The 27604-nt window shown below is 44.7% G+C and overlaps 1 protein-coding gene across 1 annotated transcript; it reads left to right on the top strand.

Moving 5' to 3' along the window:
• On the top strand, positions 1-27196 carry LOC120895817 (thyroid transcription factor 1-like). Its single transcript, XM_040299476.1, has 6 exons — positions 1-1490; positions 2417-2658; positions 8912-9066; positions 13293-13388; positions 24666-24752; positions 25166-27196. Exons 1-6 carry the CDS (start codon positions 1192-1194, stop codon positions 25856-25858), a joined length of 1572 nt encoding a protein of 523 aa, XP_040155410.1. The 5' UTR covers positions 1-1191; the 3' UTR covers positions 25859-27196.
• Positions 27197-27604: the final 408 nt, after the last annotated feature.

The following is a 27604-nucleotide window of genomic DNA, read 5'->3' as shown; positions in this document are numbered from 1 at the left end:
GAAGGAAGCTGTATCGCACCGAATGGCAGCAGTACGTTCGTTCCGTTTCTGGCAGACAGACCTCTTCAGCCGCTTTTGACGGACACATTCTCGCCGTGCGTCGTCTCGAGTGGTGCGTCCTTTTTTTTCTCCTACCGCCGTACCCGTACCGATGCAAACTCCCTTTAGGTGCTACCCGGTAGCTTCTCGGGCCCGTGTACGCCAGAGTGTGTAGTAGTAGTGGCCAGAGTGCGTCGTCGAGAGATAAGAGTCTAATTTTGTGTAAACACACCGCGGAACGCAAAGTGACCACCGGCTCGTACCTCGGCCGCACGGTTCAAAGGAGAGGGGGTCTGTACGAGAGAGAGAAAAATTGTAGCAGCAAAAAAAAAAACAAGAAGAAGAGGAAAAACGGTTAAGAAACGGCGAAGCAGTGTGAAGTGGCGTAGATAAGAAGCAGATACAAACAAACCAACGGTCGCGATTGACACGGTTTTGCGGAAATGTGTGATGTGCCGATAGTTCCACCCGTAGTGTGTGATACATTAGAAGAACAAAAAGATTTTGATACGGATGCGGAAAAGTTTTAGCTTGAATCATCAAAAGATCTTTTAAGGAAGTGATTAGTGATTGAAAACAAAAGCCCTCTTTATAGTTGTATTTATGGCGAATGGTTGCCCTGGTTACCTTTGGCAAGTAAGCATCGAAACTTTCCCTGCCCCCTTTGCATCGATGTGTGCATTTGTGAACGTGTGAAGGAACATTCCTCTGTTAGGAAAATCTTACGCATTATTACGTCTTACGTCTGTGCTAAATGAAGTATTTTCTACTTCGGTGAATTGTTTTGTCAGCGTTCGATACTGTTGGATTAAAACCTAAATCAAGGCTTAATGTTGCTGCTTCTCGATAACATCGTTGTTGGAAAGAAACAATGTGAGTTTGAGTCAAATATTGTCTGAAGAGTGAGTGTGATTGTACCAAAACGTGAAAATTAGTGAGAGTGTTAGTGAAACCCCTCGCGGCTAAGCGCAATGAAACAACAGTGGTAGCAAGCGTGCACAGTAAGCCAGAAGCAAACACTAGGATCGACCCACAGGGGAACTAGATAAAATAAAACAAACGTGTGCCGGTGCTGAGGTCAGTTGACGGCGGTTCAAATATCTCCCTCTCTCTTATCCTGTCGGTTGGGGCGCTGCAAGCGAATTCGGGTACATGTCCACCACGCTATCGAGTGTCTCTGGAGTGTATCCAGACGATTCCGAGCAAGAGCATGGACTGTTACCGGATCTGAATGGTGTCGATCTGGTTATGAGCTTGTCGCCCAAGGCGCCAAACCACCATCACCACCATCACCATCATCACCATCTGACCAGCCTGCAGCATCTGCAGAACCTGCAGCACAACTCGGCCCTCCACAGCCACTCGACACCGTTTAGCGTCACCGACATACTGAGCCCGATCGAGGAGTACCGCAAGCTGGAACTGACTGCGAATCCACCCTCACCGTATAGGTAAACACATTTTGCATGATCGTTGGGGGTTTTTTTCTCCTAGCGATTAAAAATATTACACATTTGCTTACACTATCATCTGAAATGATTTGGAATATCTACAGCTTAATTCATACTGCAGGAACGATTCAAACTTTAAATCATGTTAAATCTCAACTCAACTCAACTCAAAATGATCAGCACTAGAACACAAATGACACATGTTCATTTCTCTTATAATTCAGCATTATTGTATGAAGTAATAACTCACGTAATTTATTTACTACAATTGATTTAAGAGTGTTTGATAGCCGCTCGTGCGTCAGGGCAATAGTCAATGCACCATTTACAGGACTAATCACTTAGCATCATGCAGTTGGCAAACTTTCTGGCCAGTCTTTAACAGAAATAGCACGATCGTGCTTAGTTTTTAGCTATAACTCATAATAATGCTACATCAACATGGGCAGAAAGTGTAACAACTGATAAAACAAACAGGTAGCCCAATACTCTGTTGACGATGTACGATGGGCTGTGAAGGATGTGATAAATAAGCATATGTTTTTACATAACTCTTTACAGTTTCATGTTTGTAATTTGAAATAATATTTAACTGTTTGAAATTTACAATGTATTTAAAGTGAATTTCTGTTTGCTTCAAACAACATATCTTCCAATTAATATTGTTTGTGCAATCAACAAATTCTATGAACCATTACTTGGTTGTATTAAGTTTTCTGTATGCTTTTATTTGTCATTTGTACCTCAATTGTAGATTGCATCAATTGCACTATAACGAGAGTTTATTTAAAACATTTTTTGCAAAACAATTTGAAATATTTTTTTTTATTTTAATCCATGCTTCTATAAACCACTGCTGTTAAATCCTAATACAAAGTTGTTTGAAAACATTCACAAAACTTCGTATTTTCCCTTTATTTTTACAGCGGCGGCAGTAGCGTTAATTCACCGAGTGCCCTTGGGCCTAACACGACCACCGGCAGCACAACGACCGGCAGCAGTAGCATGGCGAACCCGTACGCAATGGGTCCCCTGTACCACAGTCCCGGCGTTCAGAGCTACTGTGCGCCGACGGACAACCTTTCACTGGCCGGTCACTATACCGATATGCGCAACTCGGCTGCCGCCGGTTGGTACGGTTCCACCGCCAGTGATCCACGCTTTGCGAGTAAGTTAAAATTGCCTCTATAGTTACTACCGAAACTTTCTGCAGCAAGTGGTTTTACTGTGAATGTTTCTAGCATAAAAAAATGAATTTAGTGTAACGTATCACAGGATCACCTCCTCCTGTAAAATCTCCGACCGAAACATTTACGATGCCAAAGATACGAGAAAGTTGCGTGCATAGGAAATTTTAAAGTTGATCGTTTGTACGACACACCGCACGCACAGAGCCCTCGAACTCACAGCACTCTCTCTCTCTCTCTCTTCACATTTGTAAAACAAAAACTCTTCTACAAACGATGGAGTTTTAAATGGATTTAATCCACTCCTCGGTAACGACGATGGCCGTGTGCAATTTCAACTCAAAATATGTGCATTTTAACTGTATTTAACCAAACACCTTCCTCGCCTCCGGTTCCGCCGGATCCGCCGCAATCGATATTGCGGACTGCATCGTTTTGCAAGCGTAAACAGACCTTAGCACGGTGGGCCATGTTGACAAAACGGTAACTGACGAAGCGAATGCAGGTGGGCCAAGTTTCACATCCCCAACCAACTGCGGTAGTAGGTGCATCATGGTGCACATTCGCTGCACATTCGGTGCATAACGAGCCGGTGAGGTTGGATTTGGCTCAAACTCCAAGAGTGGTGCAAACATTGTGGAAGACCGCGCACTGTTTGTAGTGCAGGAGAATGTATGTGTCCGTGCCCGTCATGTTGTGTGTGTGTGTATGTGTGCAAAAGAGTAATCGACGAAAAGGAAAATAAAACTGACAACAATCAACTGTGATGCTTTTGGGGGAGGGGGTTGTTGATTGACGCTGGCACATTCGAGTTTTGCCATAGCTGGCTTGTTTTTTTTTGTCTTTGTTGATCGCTCACCATCTGTGATGCTGCAACTGCATTTTAGTGCAGTTAGTTTGTGTGTCTGCTATTTTTTAGGTTGAGGTTGCATTTGAAAGCAGACTTACACTAAGGAAAGGAATATGGGTTTTTGTAAATTATTTATATTTTTTCTGTGATATTGATCACTATTTTTTAGATATATTTTTGATGAATTATACCAAGTGGATATTATATATTTTTATAGTGTTCATTAATACCATCCATGACCAAAATGCTTGATCATGTACGCGAAAGTAGCACAGAACTAAAGGCACGATCATGGCACACGCACATGTACACGTAATTGCTCTATTGTAGTACCCCAAATATGGTAACAGGTTGATTGATTTATATAACCGCACAATATCATCACCACAAAAGCTGTGGGACATACCGCGCGTGCAACGTTTCCAGTCGAAAACCACACCCCTCTCACAGGCACACACACACACGCACACAGAACGAGCAAGTAAAGTCACCTCCTCCTCATCCACCACTATCGAATTACCGAATTACCCGGCTCACACGTAGCAGCGTCGCAGCTGAAACTAATCAAAGTAGCCCTGCCAGAGAGCCCCATTTAAACGCTCGACCAGCACAGTGCCCCGGGGTTGCTCCTAGCATATCCCTGCCCCACCTCCTTCGTTATCCCTTAGCTGGTTTCACTTTGGACAAGACTCCTCCATCCCAACAAGTGAATTTTTTCCCCGCCTGCTTGGATATGGCTTGTTGAGGCAATATTTTGACAACCAATTTGCCGCACAATTATGCGACCATGGATCATTCGGTCGGCGTTAAAGTGAGATGTATGGGGCGAGTCTGCGGCGGCTACAAGAGAGGGGATACGTAGTAGTGTAAACGTAGAGGAAATGAAGGGTGCGTGAAGTGAAAATTAGATTTTTGGGTTAGAATAATAATTATTGGATGATGCGGTACAGCATAATAGGGCGAGGGGCGTTAGTGTTTTGGGCGCTTTGCTATGACAGCTACTCTAGGGACAGCCCCAGAAGGGGAAACAGACGTGAAATGAAGGAATTGATTGAAAAGTTTCAGGAAGAGTGTTGCTGTTCAATAAGAACCACACTTTCCCGTAACAACGAGAGATTTGAACTATGTTTTTACAGTTTTGTTTTAATCTTAGCGAGGGTCTTACCAGCAACATTATTAGGCTTGATTGCAACAATGCAAGAAACTACATATTACCATGAACTGCATTGAAATGCTCAGAATAAATTGTTAAACACCACTGAACTTATCAATTCAAACATCACTTCCATCTGTATTTCACTTCTGAGGAAGACCCAGTAGCAATGGTCGACCGAATGCGGAGCGCTGGCGTGTGCGGGTGTTGTTATTTCACGCGTTGTTTCACGCCGAACAATGGCCACCGATATCTCCCTTGCTCCTGAGATCCTGCGATAGTGTGCCGAAGGGTGTATACCAGGATACTTACACGTATTGCCATAACAAAAGCAGCAACCTCAGACGGAAGTGATCAATTTCCTAGCTGCCCGGAGGCGAATCAGATTCTGAACCATTTTCCCGTTGGTTTTTTTTTGTTTGGAAAAGAGAACGAAAAAAAAAACTCTGTACAAATTGAAACCGAGAGGAGGCGTACTTTTTTCCGTTTGGTACTAGGGACCATACCACACGGATGCTCTTCTCATCTCGTTCTGTCCGCCAGCCTTCTCGGTCGCTCGGATGACAGTTTATTACCGGAATGAAATTATGCGTGTACGAAGGAAGGCCGTAATGGCTCTGATTCCCGGAGCCCTCGGACTGGGTGGAAAAACACGCAGATCCCTCCCAGGGAGGGCCCGGGGAAACCGGAAAATGGAAACAATAAATTTTCGATTAAGTGCAACCCGCTTTGAAGTGGTTTCGTTAGGGGCGGCGGCGTTCGCATCATCGTCTGCTTCTGGTTGCGGTTGAGTGAATGTGCGCCACCAGAAAAGATGAGGGTCTGATTGTGTTTGTGGCCGACCAAACGGCCGTACGAGCGATGGGAGGAAAAACTAATGGGAACCCTGATCTCTTTGCTGCGGGTGCAAATTGGTTGAATAATAACGGATGGTTGACAGGGGAAAATCGTTCGACACATTCACCGCCCATGTCACAAGTTCTACATTCGAGTGTCCGAACGTGAACCGGGGCTAGTCTATTCCTGTGTCCTTTTGCATATCGAACGTATGGTGTACTAGTCTCACAAAAGGTGATATGCTGTCATAGCCTTTTTTGTCCGGTGGGAGAAAATCCCCATAGTACTGATCAATCCCCTCTTTATCGTTCGTTCTTCGTACAGTAGTGTGAGTTTTACGTGATTTTGATTGGAGCTTTTTTATACACAAACCATTGAAGCGGCACAATCTGAAACTAACATCGTGTCCGTTTTTGAATGGATATTTCTTGTCTTACCTGGGCCTGGTCGTTTCTATCGATCACACCTAGCCACCACTGTAGAAACAAGACAGAAAACGAGAGGTCATCTGCACTAGAGAATAGGATTACATTCTTAGTGATGGCATCGTGCTCTGGTAAATTCCCTCTTATTTTTTGTGCTGAACGTGGCTTGCTTGCAGGTGGATTTTTAGCAGATCGTTACGTAGATTGGCACGTAGTGTGAGGAGTTGCGGGTGCAAAGGTAAGCGGATTGTCGCTAAGATAGGTAGAGCCGGGACAGTGTTTGATCAGGATGGCAAATGTTATTGGCTCGCGGGGATGGCTTTTCGAGTCACACAAGCGCCCAGATGAATCCCTCATGGTCAAGGGATTTATGGACGGAAATTGAAAAGTAATCGATATTTGCTGGCAGGAATGTTTGGCGTTTACATACGTGCTTAATGGGGAATTGAAACCGGTATCGATGGGATGCAAAAGGAAGCCGACGACATCTGACATCCTTCGTTCGGTGTTGTCGTATGATATTGATTGGTTTGTGCGCAGTGACAATGAATATTGCTACCTGTTATGAGTAATCCAATCAATTGTTTATCATCTTCAGTTATGTATTAATTTGCAATTAAGTTTGTATTTTTATTTATTGCTGAAGGATGTTTGCGTCGATGTTATTACATTAAATGAAATACGAGATAATTAAATACCACGCATCCGGATAGTTAGATAGTTGCAACGGGAAGACGGTCCATATAAGGCTTAAACCCATGCCGGGCATGTTATTAAGTCGTACCAGTTGACGACTATACTGCGAAACTCCCTCTCTCAACCTCATACAAGCTTGTACAAATCGATGCTCTACGCACGGTGGGAGTTTTATGACAAGGATATTTATCGAAAATGCAAGACTATTCGACTATCACTTTAGCGCTCTTTCTAATTTAGGAACTGATGAAAGCACTAGCATTTAAACCGGCGCTCTGAAAGGTGTCGCGACGGCTGGGTATTTTTTTCTTTATATAAACTGTAAAACAGTCCTATGAAAATGTATTGTCTTTTAAGAAGCACCATTACCAACCATACGATATAACCTTCAATTAACGAGTGCTCTAATCATCACTGTCTTCTTCTTCTTCTTCCACACACTAGTGGACTTGGCTTTCAAAGACCTTATTTTTATTAACTAAAGCAGGATAGTCAGCGCTACGCATGGCATGGAACGGTTCATTCAGGGCTTGAACCCATGACGGGCGTGTTGTTAAGTCGTACCAGTTACGACTGTATCACGAAACAGGCGCTCATCATCGTGATTCGTGCATAATAAAACCCTATTCTGACGTGATTACGAGGATCATTTGCAGTCCGTGTGGCGTGCAGGAAAAAGCAAAGTCATCCCTCTATTGTTCCAAACGAATGTAAAGAAAAAAATTAATCACACTTATCGCCGCATCATTGCCACCGCCACCCCCACCACTACATAGTTGAGGGTACATACCACGAGACTGAGGAAAGTGCGGAAGAATGTTGACCTGAAATTGGAGAATTTTATTGCCTCAAGAAAGTGTTGATGGTGTTGACACGGGGATGCTCTTGTTACTGTACTGCATGAGGGAAGGAAAGCGATACAGAGCGGAGCACTCGACGCACACACACATACGTACGTACGCACACAAACCCCACGTGAAGGTGAAAGCCAGTCACAAAAGCCCACACTTGCCGAGGTGGATCGTATCCGATTACATTACCGATCCTTTGCTTTTTCCTCCGGTTTCTTGTTCGCGGGGAAAACTTACACACACACACATACACACATGCGTCCTGCTCTCACAAAAGCCACACCATACTTGGCACTCAACATTAGGAAGTCAAATTTTCAGCTAATTTCCTTAAGAAAAAGGTCCATTAGTTGGTGTGATTTCGGTGTTTCGGTACATACACATGAAACATGAGCCTTTCCATCGCCCGAGCCTTACCGTGCCTTTGCTGGCGTGCCTTTTGTGGTGATTAAATCCGACCATATCGGCCCACAGGACAATGCAGGCCTGAATGCTCCGGGAGAAATGTTTGAATGGGTTTTCCCTAAACCCGCTCTGGGAATAGTTGTGGTTTGGAGCCTTTTTCTTTTTACGTCCAGCTCGTGTATCCTTTTCAACCACCGATGGTAGAACGTGAGCCATGAAGCTACTTAAACTAATCGCTCGTGAGTGTTCGCTAGAGTGGGTTTGAATTTGGCATTTGGATGGAAAGGGGGCCAATGCAAGAAGAAAGCACGCGGCAGAATGGAATGGAAACGACTTTGGGTAGTTGTTTTAGGTTTTGCTCTCTCCCTATAATGATGCTGGATAGTATTAGAAAGGCTGGTAATTGGAGAAGGTGCTGACAGTGCTGACACTGAGTGAGAATGACCGAAACAATATCGGCTCATTAAGAATGCTGTGATTGTCTTCCCATCTTACTGCGGATGGGCTCAGTGGGGATTAGTTTTGGCCACGCGCTGTGTTTAATGTGTGCAGTGCTGCAAATCAATATTTATCAAACCATTCTTCTTCGTTCGTTTCCCGCCCCCAGCTCAATTTGAGCATTGATTTATTCCTTCTAGCACAGCATGTAGCACATTCCTTGGCGAGTAGGCAATACATTCCGTTCCGGGGGTTTGATGTCAGCTTGGTTCGCTTACATGTTGCTGGCGTTCGTACTGTTCTGAATGGATGCAAGCGCGTTTGCCAAGCACTTGGAATCACACTATTATGCAAATGATCCCGCACAGATCCCAGTCGTAAGCAGTTTTGCCATATTATGCAAGATTGATGATAAACCACTGAATTATTTATATAAGTTTTTTTTAAATTAAAATAGAATTAAGCTATACTAAAACAAGGGTTTCCTGAATAGCGGGGAATGTACATAATCGAAAGCGAAACTCAATTTGAAAGTTCCATTTGCACAAACCTCGTTCTTCTCTGTCACTATCGTTTCAGTATCCCGATTGATGGGAGGCTCGGCTGGCGGTACGATGGGCCACGCCATGTCCAACATGGGCAGCCTGGCAGCGTGCAGCGTGTCCGACACCAAACCGATGCAGTTCCCGCTTGCCCAGCGACGAAAGCGACGCGTACTCTTCACACAGGCCCAGGTGAGTAAGCGTGTATGTGTGAGTGTATTTGTCAGTGTGTGTGTGTATGTGTGTGTGGCCCCTGCCCACAGTGCAATCATACACGACCTTGATCACGGATGATCTCGCGTAAGGAATTGCAGATCGAACGTTGTCGTCGTCGTTGTCGTCTTCGATCTCTTGTTAGCTACCGTTGCATTACGTAGTTTACGCTAGCTATTACGTAGATTAAGCTGAACCGAAAGAAAAACAGCGCCTGCACCACAGTGCCAGACATTTGCTAATGATCGCAACAGAAAATGCTTTCGCATACCGTCTCTACATGGTGCGTCACTATTTACATCCGTGTCGCAACGTGATGGGAGTTGATTATGAAACCTACGAGGGTTTGTGCATGCCGATGTTTAATGGAATCGCTCAGCAATCGATCGAATGGTGGTATGTACGGTAAAAAATCAATTCCTTTTTGAACTGTTAAGAAGATCGGTCATGAAAAGGAGCAATATATTGATGCAAAAATTCTTCATTGAGTCGGTATGTTTTGTGTTTACAATGTTATCCTTGTCCCCAGCTCGATATCTTTATTGTGTGGGCATGTCAAACACATTGCGTCAGAAAGCTACCGAGGCTTTGACAGTTGACGACCTACAACTAACCAGACACATGGGGTATGCAGTTAACAAAGCCCGTAAGAATGAACACACCCAGGACACAATACCTTGGGCAAATCGGAGGAAGTCAGCCAAACACCCATCCTGCGCGTTAGTAGACAACATCCGCCTTTAGTAGTGTTGGTGCCATCTACACACACACAGACACACACAGAGCAAAGTTGAGTCAGTCCCTGCAGGTCTGTCGATCCCATTGTCGTCACATTCGGCTACCGTGTATGTGTGATTGTGTGTGTGTGTGCGTGTGGGGGCAAAACGGGACTCCACTGACTGCGGCCACCGGTTTGCTACCGGTCTCTTCCTATATTAGTTTGCTGATGAAACTTGGCATTTCATTTCAAGTGCTTTGTAAATAGATATTCCTGGCGGACGGTTTTTCCTTCCCATCACGCCAGCCCGCCAGTCCACCAGGGATCTAACATTGTGTTTATATAAAACGTAACAGCAGCAGCATTCTTAACCTGCACCTTCTCCTCGCACACCGGCCACCGTTCGCCTCCGGAGCAAACCGTTCTGTCCCGCCGAGCAAGGAGCGAACTGCTTTCGACTTTGCTGCTCCCGCGTGCGCTACCGGGTTTGTAGTTATTTCCAATCCCGTTTTCCCTGTGCACCGCTGTGTGTTGCACGCTTTTCTTTCTCTTGTGCGCTTACACAAATATAAATGGCAGTCAGCGGGCGGTCAAATATTTTACTTAGATTTTTGTTTAGAGTTTAAGAACGGCCTGCAGCCAACTGGTTGAAATGGGACGTAGAGTGGGGGGCGGGAGGGAGGAGACGGATGAACTCGAGCTGACCAGCAAACCTCGGCTGCCACAGCTTGCACAAAGTCAAAGTTTTGTGACCCGAGTCCATGCCAGGCGTACACTGGTGCGCACTGTTAATGGGGAAGAATTATTTTTCTTCCAGCGCAAATAATTATTGTAATGAGTTTTTCTTCTCCAACTGCGGTGCGATGAAAAGAAATGGGTGTAAAAAAGTAATAAATTTTATAGTACAATTTGCAGTTTGTTCATTTCGGTGTTTTATTTCTATTAAATTGCTTTTTTATTGGACTTTGGGCTCGTGTGAAGCAGAGCGAAATATTTATGTTTCCGTCCCGTTTATTTGCCAAAAATACTCGTTCTAATGCTTTGTATGATGATGATGTATGTTATTGAACAACGTTTTCAAACCATTTCATCCCCGTTAATTGTTGCGAGAACCGTTTTGCTGCAGAGTATTGAATGAATTAAAGGATGAATTAAAAAAAAAACAAACGCCAATATCGAAAAACTACAACAAAAACCTCAATCTCAAGATCTCAAGGTCGAGCATGATCACGATCAAAACCACTCGACAACGCACTAGGCGGACGTGCCGTCGAACAAGCGCTTTCAACAACTGTCAACAAGCAGCCAAATTCAAACATGCCTTGAAGCCGAAAAGTTTGCCAGTTTATCCGGCCCGGACTGTCTGGCACCCGGATCGGTAGCCCACTGACGAAAAACAAAGATGTCAAAACACACCGATCAGAGGGGGAAGGGGGGAGAGGTTGATGGCAAGCAAAATGCGTCGGAGCACGGCCCGTGGTTCAAATATTTACTTCAGTTTTAATTTTAAGTGGTTGTCACCGAAAGTACGCCTTAGGACTCACTCCCATCGTCAACCTGTTTTGCCATCCGTCTCCCCTCCTTTGCTGCCTTTCTGTGTTGTTTCTGCTCCGCTTCCACGTACAGATCCAGCATCAGCCCCCGGCCGTCCGAGTAACTGGAAATATGTTAAATAATCACCCATTTTTAGGCCCAACAACACAGCATAACGTCACAACGTCGTGGGTCGTGATCGATTTGTCAATATTTTGCCACTTGAATCGTTTAGCTGGGGCTGGCTGTGTCTGCAATAAAACTCGACAAAACGGTTCCTTGCGCGCTTAGTGGGTGGATTAGAGAAAATCAACAACTTTAGCTTCATTATTCAATGGATAATAATTTTGCTGACGCTGCACAAGGGGTAAGAAAGAATAATCGTCCCAATGGAACCCAGCTTAACCCCGTGGTCTCGCTTTCTAGCTTGAGTTCGTTTCAATATTTGATTAACTTTCTCACTGCAGCGGTCTGTACTGTCTGCCTGTTTGTCTGTCTGTCTGATATGGTGATGCTGGGGGTTTGTCGCTTGGTGATGAAATCTCCGGAACCGAGACGATTAGTAACTCGTTGCTAGGTTTTACCAAAATTTCATCCTTACTTCGCTATCGTAGCATTCGTGTGCCATTTGCGTGGCCTTCTTCGATGGTGAGATCGTTTTGTAATTCGCTTCGGGATAAAAACGAGTACGATTAACTACAAAACAATCAACGACTTAAGCGGTCACGCTGTAGGACGAAGAAAGGGAGGCTGTTGAGTGAAAGGGAAAAGGGATTATCATAACGTTGTCCTATCGGTCACGGTCCTAGGGAGTATCCCGTTTTATGCTACCGGTATATCGGTTCGGCTTCTGTCCTTTTGCTCCAAACCGTGCGCCGCAGCAGCAGCAGCAGCAGCGGCATGCTGTTGTTTGTCAATACTTTTATGCATGTTTCATGTTCGTTGCCCGGCCGTTGCCTACCGAAAGGGCAAATATTTGCTCGACCAAGATGTACATTGTACGAGAGAAGCACACGGGAGAATTTCTAGGCACTTTAACGGCACTGACTGCTCTGGGTCGGAGGAGCTGGGGGCAACCTACCCGGCAAGTTTGATTTGGCGTCCTGGTTGGGCGTGCGTGCCTGGGGACCATTAAAGGGACTACCCGTGCCCTGTGTGCTACTGTAGAAAAAAAGGAGAAATAATACCGAGCAGGGAGAGAGTAGGAGATCAGCCCGCTTTCCGTTGTTTGGTTTGTCGAAATGCAATTTCAGCCAGATGAATCCTTCCCGCGTTTGATGAAGAAGGTCAAGTGGGAAGAAGCGTTTCGTAGCCTTCATGCTGTGCGTGCGGCTGCTTGAAAGCTGCACTAAATGTAATTGAATACTATTTGCCTTGCGCGTTGTTTCATTTTTTGATTGTTTTTTGGATTATGTTTGGCAACGAGGTCGTAAAGTTTATGTGAATTTTAATTAACCTTAAAACTGTAACGAATGGCCGAAGGGTAGGGCTTAAAGAATAATTGAGATTAACAATTAAGTTATCAATTAATGGGACTAAAGCGTAAAACAAACAATCTATCATAATCTGAATCGTAACAAATTCCTTCTACAGAGGTTAATCTAACGACATATTGGATATAAATTTAGAACTATTATGTTCATCCAATTCAATCATTACATGTATTCAAACTCGAAGATTATTGTTACGAATCCGGTTCATATTCTGGCATCATATCGAAATTGGTTACAACTCACAATTGCCGTCTTAATCAGCGATAAGGAACTATAAAATGCTAAATTAATCAGATAATGTTAATCGAAGATAATACATAAAATAACGTTATACTTTTCACCGAAGCACATTCAAGCTAACGATCACAAAGATTACTTCACTGTTCATTATTCAGATGCAACGGGTAGCCTGTTTGAGTAAGAACGATAATTAATTCTAACCCCTTTTTCTGCGCTTCTAGGTCTACGAGCTTGAGCGAAGATTTAAGCAGCAGAAATACCTATCCGCCCCGGAACGTGAACACCTAGCCAGCTTAATACATCTCACACCAACCCAGGTAAGCAGCGCCCGGAGAGCATTGCATCAACGCTATCAGGGAGAACGCGACGACTGTGAACAACAGTCCGTCGGGCAGTGTTTTTATTTTCACACTTATCACAATAAATAGCAAGCGGTCGTGTGAGTGTAAAAATAAACAATTCCATCCAATACGAATCTGCCCATCCAATTCGATACGCGTGTCGTTGACAGTGTGTGCGCGTACAGGCGCCTACTTGTGCGTCCGCCGTGAGTGTCATTTATTTTTCCAACAGCAGGGATAAGAAAACCCCGTTGCCCGTTTGAATTTGACAGTTATCCCCTTGGCGAACAGAGAAACAACCCAAAAGCTTCGACACAGCACAGCACACGCGCGCGTGGGGGATAGAAAAATGTTTCCTTTGGGCGTGCGTGCGTGCGTGCGTGCGTGCGTGCGCGTACCGAAGGGACTTGATTCTTAATAGTCCGTGCGATTATGACAGCCACCGAATTCCGTTCCGGTTGGTTTTATATCGGATGCTGTCGCCCGGTACTTCCTGCCGGTGACAGTTTGTTTGGACGGTGGGTTAATCGATTCTAATCGCTTCCTGGCTGCCGTTTGCATCTGTTTGCCCTTTCGCAATCGAACGCACACCGCGTCCTGGAAGCGTCCATATAAACAAACCCGCGCGCCCCTTGTGCCCGGGCGCGCCCCGTTCACGTGCGCCGGGCAAAATAAAACGGTCCGCGGACATTTCGAGTGAGTTTCGAGCCGGGGCGCTGTGAAGAAGATGTGTGAAAAGTCGTTCTGAATCAGTACCATCGGGGGCAGTATTGTGTTTGGATTAATTCGTTTCGCGGCATAATTCTCGTGGTTGTCAAATAAACACATTCATCTGTAATTACCAAATTAGGTCGGAAGGATAGCAAAATAGGACCACAACCCAAGTGCATATTAATTATTATTAACGACAATCTTAATTTAACCCAAGTCTAAAAGGAAAAACACCGTTCCTGTCTGTTCATTATCATTATATATTACATCACACTCATTGTTATTGTTGTAGGCGCAAAAATCCCTTTCCCATTGCTGCCACAGACCTACCAAAACCAGCGTAACATGGTTTTTAGGCCAATCGCCAACCAACAATAGAACCATCTCCCTCCCAACAAACATCCCAGCAGGAGTCCCACCGCATCACTTGGTAGTGTGTAAATTCGGTGGAAAAAAATACATTTTATCCTTTTTCTTCTGAACATTGTGCAAGTATTTTCAAGTATGTGCCCTGCAGTGGTACAACAAAACATAACAGCACATTAATCAGATTACCGACGGGATGCGAGCGGAAAGGCTCTCCTGTCGAATCGATGAACAATATGCGAGAAAATCCTTACGCCGGACAAGCGAGGCAGAACAAAAATTGGCCACAGGTCCCTTTTTCGCATTAAAAAAAACCCCTAACCAGCAAACGAGAAATTGTTGTTGTATTGCTTGCTCCTGCAGATCGGATCAAAAACAACCCGCTGAGTGGGTGCACACAATAAAAAAAAACGTAACTTTACGCTGTGCAGTTTTCGAGAAGCGTCGAATGCCGTCGCTAGACGATGCGAACAGCTAATATTCAAGATTGATAATTTGTTATAAAAACAACATCAGCTTGGGTCAGCTTTGAAACTGAACTTAAATCTCATCACAAAAGAGGGTGCCACTCTGTAAGACGGTTTCGTTGAGCACGAGTCCACGAGTGGCATGGTACACCCGACCGTTAAAAAAAGGTGTCTTTTTTCCAATGTAATCTGAAGTGGAAAGGATTATAGCACCTGATAGGTTTTTTTTATTATATGTACCATAAATTTAGAGCAGCTTTCGCACTCACCCGTTCACTCGATAAAGATACATTTTCGGGGGTTTCGTGCTCCTGTTTGGACTGATACCACTCATCCGGTGCTTCTCGCCAACTGTGATCCTCGCTGTGGAGAGGGTTTCTATCTGCACATAAAACTCGCGCCACATTGGATTCGTGGGTACGGCTAGCGCGCGGCGTTAAAATGTGAAAACTGGCACATCCTTTTCCGTGTAAAGCCTCGTTTGAATGCATAAATGTCATCCATTGCATCGCTTAATTGCTCCACGGCTACGAAATGGGCTTATGTTTTGGGCTTGGAAAATCTATCATGCTCCAAAAAGCTCTTGCTTTGTATTTCTCCTGCTGCTCCAAATTCATGTGCAGACACATCCACATGTACACATGCCTGTTTTTGGCAAACAAACACACACGCATATACACGCGTTCCGTTTCGAATTGAATCGCCGCTCTTCCCTTTTCTGACGATGTCACTTTTGATTAACGGTTCAAGTGACACTTCGTTTTAGAAATTCAATTTGACAAACGAGACTGTCAATTGAAATCGAAGCAGCCGGCGAGCGGAAATGCGCCGCGGTGATGTGGGAGCACAAGCGTCAAGTGTGTCATTGTAGTAGATGGCGTCCGGCTTCTCACCTCCACCGAGGCAGGAGAGCTCTTTGCAAAAAAAATCATTTCCCCAAAAGTACACACACATACCATGGAAAAGGAAAGAGAAAGTTGAGAGAGAGAGGGAGAGAGAGAGCGAGAGAGAGAGAGAGATAAAGAGAGACAGATAGAGAGTAATGGCAGCCTAAATTGTCTGTTCCGATACTAAAACGTCACTTTCGGAGCTACTGGGGAGCTGGCACACCAGCACACTAACGCCATGACATGCGACACTGCGCACAAGCGTAAAAAAGGGCATTAACAAAGCAAGCGAATTCTAGCCAAGCTCCAAACGATCCGATCTCGTAGCCTTGCGTATGTGCGTCTGCTTTGAAACCGGAACTGGACATTTGGGTGTCAGATTCTGGGCGTTCGAGGTCGGCTCTATTGTCTTTTTATTGGGCGCTTCAGGCAGCGTGCGAAGGCTGCGGTGCTTGATGTATCGTTCAAGTGGTGAATGAATGTTGACAAAAAATAGAATAAATGTGTGACTACCGGTACTCCGGAGTGCCAATCGATGTTTGCAGTGTATGGAAATTGGCTTTGCCTCTTTCACTCAAATTCTCTCCTTTCCTTTTTCGTGTACAGCTAGATCGCATAAATTGTATCGTGAACGAGAGATACGAATAAAAATCGCAACGACGATAAATTCATTGAAAAATCTAAATCGTTGTTGACGATAAAATCGAAAAATCATTCGTACGTTTTGCAATACCACACGTCTTTGCTACCATCGTTCAATAACGTGCTTAGGTTAGATTAGAATACGGATTCGTGATTTACTCTATACTTAATGCTAATTAATAGTGATAGTGGCCTAAGTTACCTTCAATTTGGCGGATAAATATCTACAATCATTCTTAATCATTCTCAATTCTGCATCTTCAATTCTTGCGATTTAAATCAATTAAGCTATATGTATGATCTTTGAATACAAAATCCTGGCAAAACGTCGAGAATTGTATCAATTTACTAACCTAGATCAAACTTGCAAAGGCATTTATTTTGAATTGTTATCATTGACAATCTTTTCTGGCAATGAAATTTATCAAAACGCAGTCATTGTTCAGCAACGGTATGGTAAACGTTCAGTAAAAGATTAACCCCGCAAAGCATAAGCTGCAATCAGGTTTCCAGCAGAGCCTATACAAAAACAAAACATCACAAGTAAAAACAAACCATTCCTTAGAAATGGGAATTTCAGAATGGGATTTTCCGGGCGGGAAATTCTCACCCGCCTAGGGGCAAGTGTCAAAAGTCATTCGCTACCGCCGGAAGCTGGTTCGGAAATTCTCAATCCCCGGCAGTCGCGCAGCGTGTCTTGCCATGCAAAAGAGTCCTTGGATTAGCGTACGTAAACATCGGTAGAAGCTCCATGGTAACCACGCTGGCAGAGCAGATTTGGCACGCTGTAACAATAAACATTACGCCGGATAAGATGATCGGATGAGGAAGAACATTTTTCTACGGAAGGTATAGGAAAAGAATGTTAGAAAGAAGAAGCCATGTTGTTATTTTTTGTTGTAGCAGGCAGAGATGGAGAAAGTGATAATGCATTACGATAAGCAATCAATCAAATTTTCATTTAAAAACAATTTCCCGCCGCAACAATCATAATTCAAACGCCAATTGTTGCGATTATTATGTTTTGAAAACACATAAAAAGATGGTTGATCGCCTGTAGACGTTTAGATACGCATCCGCAGCGTTAGCTTGGAGACAGCTTTAAAAACAAATCCATTCTGCCACAAAAACGATTAATGGCACAATCAGATGCATGATGCTGGGACGTTGTTTATCGACAACAATATGTTGCGAATTGGCAAATGGGGAAGAATCCATTTTGTTCTCCCGCCGCGCATGTTCTGCCGCTGGCTCTCCCTGTTTCCCCTGGCTCAAACTACAACGAATGCAGTAGCAGTGGTGGCCACCATGCAGTATAGCGCAGTTCCGGACGTGAACATAATATTTGCGTGCGGTTTATTATCGATCGAGGGCAGATGCGGATATGGTTGGGCTGCAGTTCGCTCCCCATCAGGATCAGGACGAAAATCAGGACGAAATCGAACGCTAAGCCAGCGTGCGGTGAAGTGGTTTGAAAGCAGTTCAAGTGGATTCGCTTCTTATTTTCTTCGTGCGCATTACGTTTTATTCTTTATTATTCTTTTTTTCACTCTTTCCACACTCGGACTTGGAATGGTGCTGTCGTCGCCGTTGCTGTTGTTGCGGTTGTTGTTGTTGATGCCCATACTCGCCCTGATTGTACGAATAAACCGTTCCCCGTTTTCCGGCGGGTTTCGTAACAGACGCGTACGCGCACATACAAACGCACTAAAGTTTGCGATTCCACAAACCTCTCGAGCCGTCAAGGTTCAGCCGGAGGTGCTTGACGCGTTCGGGGCTTCACTTAAACATCTGGTAATCATGACCCTACGGATTTAGGTTCAAGCTTGCTGTTTTTTTCTCTCTTTCCTTTTTTTTCATTTGTCTCGTACTCCGAGCGTCCCTGTGTTAGACATACATACTTATTTAGCGTGGCTGTGATGTGATGCATTGCGTTACGGACAAGGTAAAGCAGCAGCTCGTTGTTTGGAAAGGTAACCTTAAATACAATACAATTGCCGGATGAGGCGGTGGTAATGAAACGGTGGTGGATTGGAAAGCGACTGCAAACGGCGTCCTATTGGATGGATTCGAGAGTCCATGACACGGCGGGCAGATGGAGCACAGGAACACAGTGCAAAAATAATAACGAAAAATGATGCATGTAAAAACACTGTCAACCGGTACATGAGAATAACAGCGACATACGGGTTGCGTGGCCCCGACGGAACCCGACGGAAAAATGGTTGTCTTGCAGTGCATTTGTCATGACGTTTTTTTAATTATGGAATTTATTGAAAAAATGTGCCAACAGAATTTCCTAACTAAAATCATATACTAAGCTTGATTTGTTAAAACCAGTATGAACTTGTAAGTATTATTACTGGTCATTAATTGCTTGGTTACTAATTGCTCGATGATGATCCATTGTAGTAGTGATAGATACCTCTTTTGTTTTGATTGTGACTGGTATAGTCGTATGTGTAAACTCCTTTCACAATTAACGCTGTTTTAACTTTACCATTAACTTTACACCAAGATTTATTGACTTTATTTTTTGCTAATATTTCATACAAGATATAAACAAAAGTTGTGCATCAACTTTGGTTTAAATCTCCAAAAACCAAACTAACTCAACTGACATGTTGACTGGAATCTTTTAAAAGCTCATAAAATAACTTGCACGCGTTTATTTACACTAAACCACATCGGAATGTTTTGGTTGCTTGCTACGGGAAATTCCCTAAAACTTACAACCCTTCCCTGCCCCTACCCTACCTCTGTTCCGGTGGGTTGCTTCATTGATCAAGCTATCCATGGAATTTCCATCCGTGCAACATCGTCTTCATTCCATTCTTTCGAAAGGAGATTAACCCTGCCCGGGCATGTTTGTTTGCGTGTTATTTTTGCTCCTTCGAGTTCGACTATTCGCGCGAATGCTGCAAAACGCTACGGATATCCTTCCTCTGCCCAAAGGGGAAAAACCCTTTTCCCTCTCTACTCCCATCATCGTTCGAACACGAATCGATATCATTCCGAATGTGACTGATTAACGCAAAGCTTTGTAATTGTTATTTTTGCCTTTCCTGTTTTATATTTTTCATAAATTTGCCTAATCTCTTCCATCCGATGATTGAGACGTTGCGCTGGGAGCTTTTTTTAACACGAACTTTCAATGTTTTCGCACCCACCAACTACAATTTGACGAACAGAAACGTTCCACACACGGGCGGGGTAAGGAATGTGGGATGATTCGTCGAAAAAAAAAACCTCGACTATTTCTGCATCCTCCCTTCACGCCCAGTTGTTCCGCAAATATTGCTACCTTTTAATCCCTTGCTTAACCTAGGCAAAAGCCCGAAGGAGTTCAAGGATAGTGTGCTCACAGGTCTACCCAGTGGAGGTGATGAGTGATGCGGCGAAGCGGTTGAATCTAAAATAAACAGACCGTGCCCAGGGTTCCTGTGGTTGCTGGTCAGGTACCCGGTATCTACATCGTTCGACCACCCGTAACCCGCAGTCCGAGAGAATGCGTGAACCTTCTCAGATTCTTCCTTCCTTCCTTCCACTTCCGGTCTGGTTCCATCCTGTATGGCTAGAAGTAGACGCATCGCTTCCCACGCAGCTTACACCCTACCCTACCCTAATTAGCAAGTGCTTCGATATAGATTATGATCATCAATGGGAATCATTAGAAGCGATGAAAACGATCCGCTGATGGGATCATTTTTCTCGGTTGCAAGCACGGTTGGGTGCGCATAATGGTACGTGCAGAGGGTTAGCGAATCGCCTTTTCGGCTAAATCAAAAGCTAGCACTGAACAGTAACAAAAACCCACAATATGTGGGTAAATAAAAGGAAAGAAAAAAAAAACTCGTAAAAACATGGTCTACTTCATTAAGTATATCCCGGACAGGAGGGTAACAGTTATTTGAAAATTAGTAATAACATAATTATTCAGCTCCACACCGTCGCACGCGTCGCATAATTAAGAGCCGAGGAGCAGAGATTTTACAAAATAAATGCATTTAGTGCATTTATTCCCACATCTATAGAATCCAATTAAAATTGTATGCGTTTTATAATAAAATGTCATTGCAATTCTCTTTAGTCGGTTACCCGCCTCGCTGTACGCCGGGGGGAATTATACATTTGCTGCACCATTTGGCTAATTGTTCTGCCGAGGCGGACAGGTGAAAAGAGAGCATAGCATCTTTCTACTTATTTAATTACGATGTTACAAACAGATACAAATTATGCTACATTCATTTGGAGTGCGCAAGCCAGAATGACTCTAGCTTGTAGCAAAGCACAGCAATTCGAGCATACACACAGTACAACTTCTTGTTTGGAAATCGAGATACACACACACACACACACACACACATACACATGCAATTAGATATTGTTTTTTTTTGCAAATGAAAGCGACCTCTGAAACAAATGCAGCGGAATTTAATTGAGTGAGATTGCTTCCCATACCTTTCACTAGAGTTCCGAGCATTCCACAATAGCTGGCATAATCAACGTTTTCTCCCGTGTGTGTGTGTGTGTGTGTGTGTGTGTGGGGGGAAGGAAAAGGGCACCTCACACGTTGCCCCTCTTGGCGCACATTCCCACGGCTGGTCGTTGCTATAATAGGTTCATGCGCTACTACGCTGCGTACCCTGAATGAATGAAGGATGGGTTTTTACAAAATTGCGAAAAAAGCTACCTCACACCCGCTGATGGATAGGCCGTCGGAGGGTGCGCAAGTATGTGTAGTGTTTGCCTTCATTCGAGTGTCCTTTTCTTTCTGTCCGAGGATTTTCACTGCCAGCGTCAGACCAACCAAGCCCACGTGGCTTGGCAGGGACGCGATGCGCGGGTGCTGCTTGATTACGCTACTAATTGCGCCACGAGAAAGCTGCTGATGAGATAATATTACACTCATCTTGCGCAGAAAAGCTTCCGTCCCGATTTCGTCCCTTGCGGTAGTGAAGCGAACAGGCAGACACATCTCAACCACTTCGGGAAGGGATTGAATTGAAGAAGCTGTTTGCATACAGCACCGTCAGCACACGGTTGTTGTTCTCGCCTTTTCCATTTACACATACACACACACACACACGTGCAAAGCCTTAGGATATTCTATCGTTGGCTAGGCACTAACATAGACACATTCTCGCCCCCCGCACGTCCGAGGCCAGTGCCCCGAAACGGACAAAAAGCGCTCTCCTATTCCTTTACCGAACAGCCCGCCGTCACGACGTTCGCGAGGATGAATTGGTTGAATGTAGTGGTTGATTTTGCTCGTAATTAAAAAGCAAGAAAGTGGCTGGCTGCCTGCATGCCTGCAGTTTTCTATGCTTACGCGTGTGTTAAATGCAGCACACACTATTCATCGACCGGCGGTGGTATAGGCCATCATGATACAGCCTCCACCAATGTTGTCTTATATGCATCAAGCCGAAAGGTTTGACCCTTGAGCAAAAAAAAAACTCTCCTCGGTCGCATAATAGCACAATGGTTACTTTGATAGAAGGCCAACAAATCGCCCAAATGTACCTAATCTCAACAGCGCTTCGACCGTGCACAGTGGGCCTTTATCATTCACTTTTCCAATTTCCTGCATCTTTTCACGGAGTTTACACGCGAAAATATACCAACACAAGCTCACCGTCCATGGTTAATGTTTGATTATGCAAAGAAAAGTATCTATGTGTGGGGGAAAGCCTTTTTCTTAGTCCATTGGCAAATGCTTTACTGCGGCAAGTCGGTCAGTCCCATGTAGTGTAACGCTTCTTTCGATGGCGAGGTAGTTTTTTTTATTTACTCAAAGAGAATACTAAATGAATGTTTACATGTTGACGAGCATGTGCTGCGACTGCATCCAGTAGGTGCTTTGCCTAACGGTGTGGCGTACTTTTCCCCGCGGCAATACTAGCAGCCTTTTCAGCGCAACAAAAGAGTCTCTCGACGATGCCGAACTTTGCCGGTACGGTTCCGGCTAGCTAATCAGTACTGCAGCCTGTCATCCAGACACCGAATAGGAAAGATGTAGTAGTGCAGTATGTAGTGCGGTCAGTAGATGCATTTCAGGTGTTTTCTTTGCATGCCGTTCGTCCATTGGGTTAGCATGTATGATGGCAATGGATCTTCTGTTTTGTTACTAATGGGTAATGCAATTGCACCGCTAACACATTGTACATTTCATTAGTGGCTAAATGTTTCAAATGAAGGCAAATGTGAAGATGGGAACAAAGAATACATTGTATTAATTTTTTCATTGAGTATGAATATTCAAATCAAGAAAATTAATGCAATAAGCGATGAATAGTATAAAGCAAGATTCAAAACCCATAAAACCTTTCATCCAACTTTTTTTTTTAATAATTCTGATTGTGTATACTTATTATTCTTAATATTGAATAATTTATGCAAACGAACGCAGCAGTGAATAACTCCCCTATCATCGTTTAGTCATGTTAGTAACACCGATTTGGGGTCAAATTAATATCTAGGTAGCCAAATTGAATTTCCTAACGGAATGGTAAATGGACCGAGTGATTTAATGTCCAACAATTAAAAAAAACGCAAGAACCAATTCATCTAGTAATGGCTAGTAATTTAGGCAGAAGGGTTGGGTCAAATTACATTGGTCACCGCGCGGCTACACGAGGTGAAATATCTGACAGATACAGCTAAAGGGTAGGTGGAGATATAACATTAGCTTTTGAAATTCACTTGAAAATAATATCTTTTTAAGCTGATCATTCTCAAATTGGAATAAATGTAAAATGGTTGACTGGACTGGAGATTGGTTGGAGGTTGATTGACGAAATACTTGATATTGAAGCTATTTAATGGATTTAGTTGCAATTTTATTCACGTTATTTGTTTACATTGCACATCAGCTGGTTGCTGTAATGCGTTATCTGACAGATATTTTACCAGTGAAATAGTTCATTTTGCTGTATATTTCACCTCGTGTAGCCGCGCGGTAGGAACATAAGTATCATAAGAACTTAACCGAAGTAAACATGTGATCTATTCAAATTAAAGACAAAATTATTCAAAAACACATGACTTACAGTTTTCACAAGTACAATTTGTCTGATACTACAAAGCTTTACAAAGATTGTTTGAATTTCCCAGATAAAAAAATAGTGGAAAAACTGAAAATCCACCTAGCACACGGGAAACCTTGCCCATAGAACCGTTACGCAATTCCTCTCAAATCGAGACTAATTTGTAACCCCACAACCGTTCCACCCCGAACGTCCTGTGTGTGTATCGCAGTGTAAAACTGCATCACTTATTTCGGGGTCTTTAGCACAAGGGTCCTCAGTGGCAAAGCCCAGTGCACTCTTATGTGTAATTTTACTCAACACACTTTAGAGCGCACATACACACACACACATGAGACATGCCATCCGACGGGAGCACACGCAGCATGCAGAAGCACAAACTATCATCAAAGCGGCGAGCTAGCCCCCATGCAGGAAGGCAAGGCAAAAAAGCGCGCGATCTAGCCTGCGCAGAAATGGTTCCCTTAACGACGGGTGCTTTCTGGCTTCTTGCAGCCGGCGGAGGTCAGATTGCAAGGTTTGGGGATGGAGACCGCACACTCTTTGAAGAATGTGTGTGGCATCAGACCACCGACTGTCGTCGCCGGGAAGATTTGCTCACGAACGTACTTCCTGCATCCGCATTCGCAGCAACTTCCTACGCTGTGTCGCGGTGATATTAAATCATATTACCCTATCCTTACACGACAAGTTTCTAACGCTTCGCGGCTCGGTCACGGTTTAAATCGCGTCTCATCTATGCTACGAACTACAACGAGCGTGCTGTTGCGCTGATGGTTCTTTTTTTTACTCCAATGCCTACTGGGACGTGTGATCGGCTAGGAAACCTACCGCATCGCTTGAGCCGCCACGGCGTCGCAGTGAAGGAGAAGGAAATAACAAACCGTCTCAAACGCTAAGATGCGTTAAATTTCTTGCGTGTCAAGTATACACTCCTCCGCTAGCAAACATCGTTGAAAGCCGTAAACAATATCTGGTTTCTCATAGACTCATAGAGACGACACTAAAATTTGTTTAAAATAGCCAAACGAATTTTGTGCAAAACAATCGACCCTTTGTCTTACGATTGGAGCCCGAGTGCAGTAGCAAGAATTCTCAACAGGTTTTCTTTACCATTGTACTTTTTTTCAGGTTAAAATTTGGTTTCAAAACCATCGATACAAGTGCAAGCGGCAGGCTAAGGAAAAGGCAATGGCGGAGCAGAACCAACATAATCAGGTTAGTAATCGTGCTCAGCACCACGCCGTGCGTACGATCGGTCGAACTGTTTCCACTGGTTCCGGCGCGTCTGCTGCTGGTGCTGGTGGGGCTGCTGCTGCCGCTGCCAGTGCCATGACCATTCTGGCGGAATCCAGCACCACACCGACCGATTTGCCTCATGCCCCGCACGAACACCAGCAACCGCACCAGCACCACCACCAGCAGCAGCAGCAGCAACAGCAAGCGCACCATGAACAGCTTCGCGTGTCGGACCACGAGCTGCTCGAGCCGGAGCCGGACGAGCTGCTTCCGGGGGCGCACTACGGACCCGGTGCCACGATGCTGGTCGGCATGATGCCGCCGCTGCTGCCCCCGGGAACGTCCCCCGCACCGCTTCGTCCGACTAATGCGCGGTTTGTTTTTCATCCCAGTCAGCCAGCTCACCACGACGTGTGGCCGTACCAGTACTAGTTAAAGATGGCAAACCCTGCTCCGGCGGTTCGAACGCGAGCGCCAACAACAACAACAACGGTAGCGGCGGCAGTAGCGGGAGCAGTGCTGCAGCTGCCGCAGCTGCTGCAGCGGCGGCCGCCGCCGCTGCCGCTGTTCAGCAGCAGCACCATCAACAGCAGCAGCAGCACCAGCAGCATGGTCAGCATCCGTCCCAGCATGGGCAGCATCCAGCACAGCACCATCAGCAGCAGCAGCAGCAACACACGCATCAACAGCAGTCGACCGTAGGTGGGAGCGGGGCGGGATCGACCGGCGGGTCCGGCGGCGGCTCGAACGGCAGTGGAGCGAGCGGGCCCGGTTCGAACGGTAGCAGCAGTGCCGGCGGAGGCAGCTCAGGCACCAGCAACGGTAGCGGCGGTCCAGCCAGTGTCGGCAGCATCGTGCTGCTGAACGACTCGAACGCCCACTCGCCCGATACGGCGACGGCCGCACTGCTGTCGTCGTACAATGGGGCGGCGGCCCACCAACACCAGATGCTGCAGCAGCCGTGCAATAATGCGCTCATGTCGAACAGCCTGGCGATGGCTTACCGCAACCAGAACAACTTCATGACGAACAGCCACCAGCAGCAGTGCGGCGGCTACCTGCCGCTGCAGACGCGCGCCTGGTAATATTAGTGGGCCCGGTTCCGTGCCGACCGGTCGGCGGGTGTGATCTGTTAAGAGGCCGGTGTTAGTTGCGTTTAGTTTAAGCAAAGAGCTTTGTTTTTAGAGAACGTTTTGCCACGAGCTGGTTTGCCGTAGGACAAAACGGGCTGTTTGTTCCCCTTGCCAATCGTCCGAGCGGTGTGTGCTTCTGGGCGCATTTTTTCCTATTTTCCATGGCGAATTTAGAGCGCTCGGGCTATGCGTTTACGTTGTTTGTGTGTGTGCGCGTGTATTTTGTGATGCTGACTGAGTGCTTCGCGCAGCAAGAAGGGCGTCGGAGTGAGCTCCCTTTAACGGTCTGATGACCCGGGTCAAACATACCTGTATATAGCCCGCAAAGTGTACCAGCAGTACAATCACTACTTTGTTCCCTCTTCAACTGTTTTGTTAAAATTCTTACTGTAGTATGACAGACGCGGAGCATCTTTTTAGCCTTTTTCGCTGCAAGGAAATTAGTTTGAATAAGTACGGTAATCATTTTACAGGCAGTCTTCACACAAATCAAAACAAACGGAACTGGATAACGTCAGTAGCGCGATTGTAGCTAACTCAAACTCGAGGCGCTGCAAGTGTCAGGATCAGGGCAGCAAGTAGATAACCGAGTAAGCTTGGACCGGTGGTGTAAAGGAATTGTAGCACGATCGTTTGCACGTCACGATCGAACCCATTTTGTGTATTATACGTATAGATTTGTTTTAATAGCAACCAGAAGACTTTAATATAAAACCAACAATTGCATGCCCATGTCATGGGAGGAGTGGGGAGCCTAGGTACTTTGTGTTGGAAATTAGAAGGAAAGGCGATCATAACGACAGCAATATGGTCGAAGTAAGTAGAGGGTAGCGAACATGCAAACTAATCAAATTTGGCTTAAGATTGTTCAGTTGAAGCATGCCCTCACAAAAGTGGTTTTGTGTTACGAAAACGCATGAATTTGATCATTCAGTTCGACATGGTAATGTAAGGTATGTCCCCCCCCCCCCTGGCAAGTGTTGCAATTGGGCTGCATTTGTTTTATTCTGATTTGCTGAATCAGGCTCCGGTCATTGGTTTTTATACAAGTTGAACGGTTTAGCTTTATATTAAGGGAGAGAGAAGAAAAAAAACCATGCAAAGAAGATCATGTTCCACGTGTACCTATCTCCGGAATTTATCAAGTAAATTACACAAAACACAAAAGCTTAGATACACTTCAGACACAAAAAGTACACGATTGTATATAGCTGTTTTATCGAGCATTTGATTTAAGCACGGTAGTATTGAGTAAATGATAAAAATAAAACACAAAACGGCAACAACCAACCAATTTCGCTTCGACTCGTCTTGGGTAAGAAGGGTAGAACAAAGTGTCAAACGATCTAAACACAAGTAGCACATACCTACAAACTATAAAGTGGAAGTGGCAAGATCCGAAATAGGGGAATGGAATAAAATTTCCAAATCAAATATGAAGCACAGGAAGTGAACGTATGTTCGAGGCATCAGATTGAGCACGGTGATTGATTGAGTATGATTCGGCTACAGTGGAATATCAGCAGATAAGTATCATAGAAATATTTCAACGACGGTACATAATGTAATAAACTATTGGTACACAGCTAAAAAGTGCAAAGACAGTTTCTGCAGAGTGGCAAACGAACACGATCAGCTTCACAAATGGTGGCAAAGATGAGAAGAATAATGGAGAAATTTTGTTCACTTTCAACACGA

Source organism: Anopheles arabiensis, chromosome 2 (genome assembly GCF_016920715.1).
Source record: "Anopheles arabiensis isolate DONGOLA chromosome 2, AaraD3, whole genome shotgun sequence".
In the NCBI taxonomy this organism is placed as follows: Eukaryota; Metazoa; Arthropoda; class Insecta; order Diptera; family Culicidae; genus Anopheles; species Anopheles arabiensis.
Note: the sequence above shows the minus strand (reverse complement) of the source record. Positions and strands in the feature narration are given on the sequence as shown.

Excerpts from the sequence above, each read along its gene's own strand:
- LOC120895817 (XM_040299476.1), top strand. The coding sequence starts at position 1,192 with ATGTCCACCACGCTATCGAGTGTCTCTGGAGTGTATCCAGACGATTCC. Across the intron at positions 1,491-2,416 it reads AATCCACCCTCACCGTATAG|CGGCGGCAGTAGCGTTAATT; the intron begins GTAAACACATTT and ends TTATTTTTACAG. Across the intron at positions 9,067-13,292 it reads TACTCTTCACACAGGCCCAG|GTCTACGAGCTTGAGCGAAG; the intron begins GTGAGTAAGCGT and ends CTGCGCTTCTAG.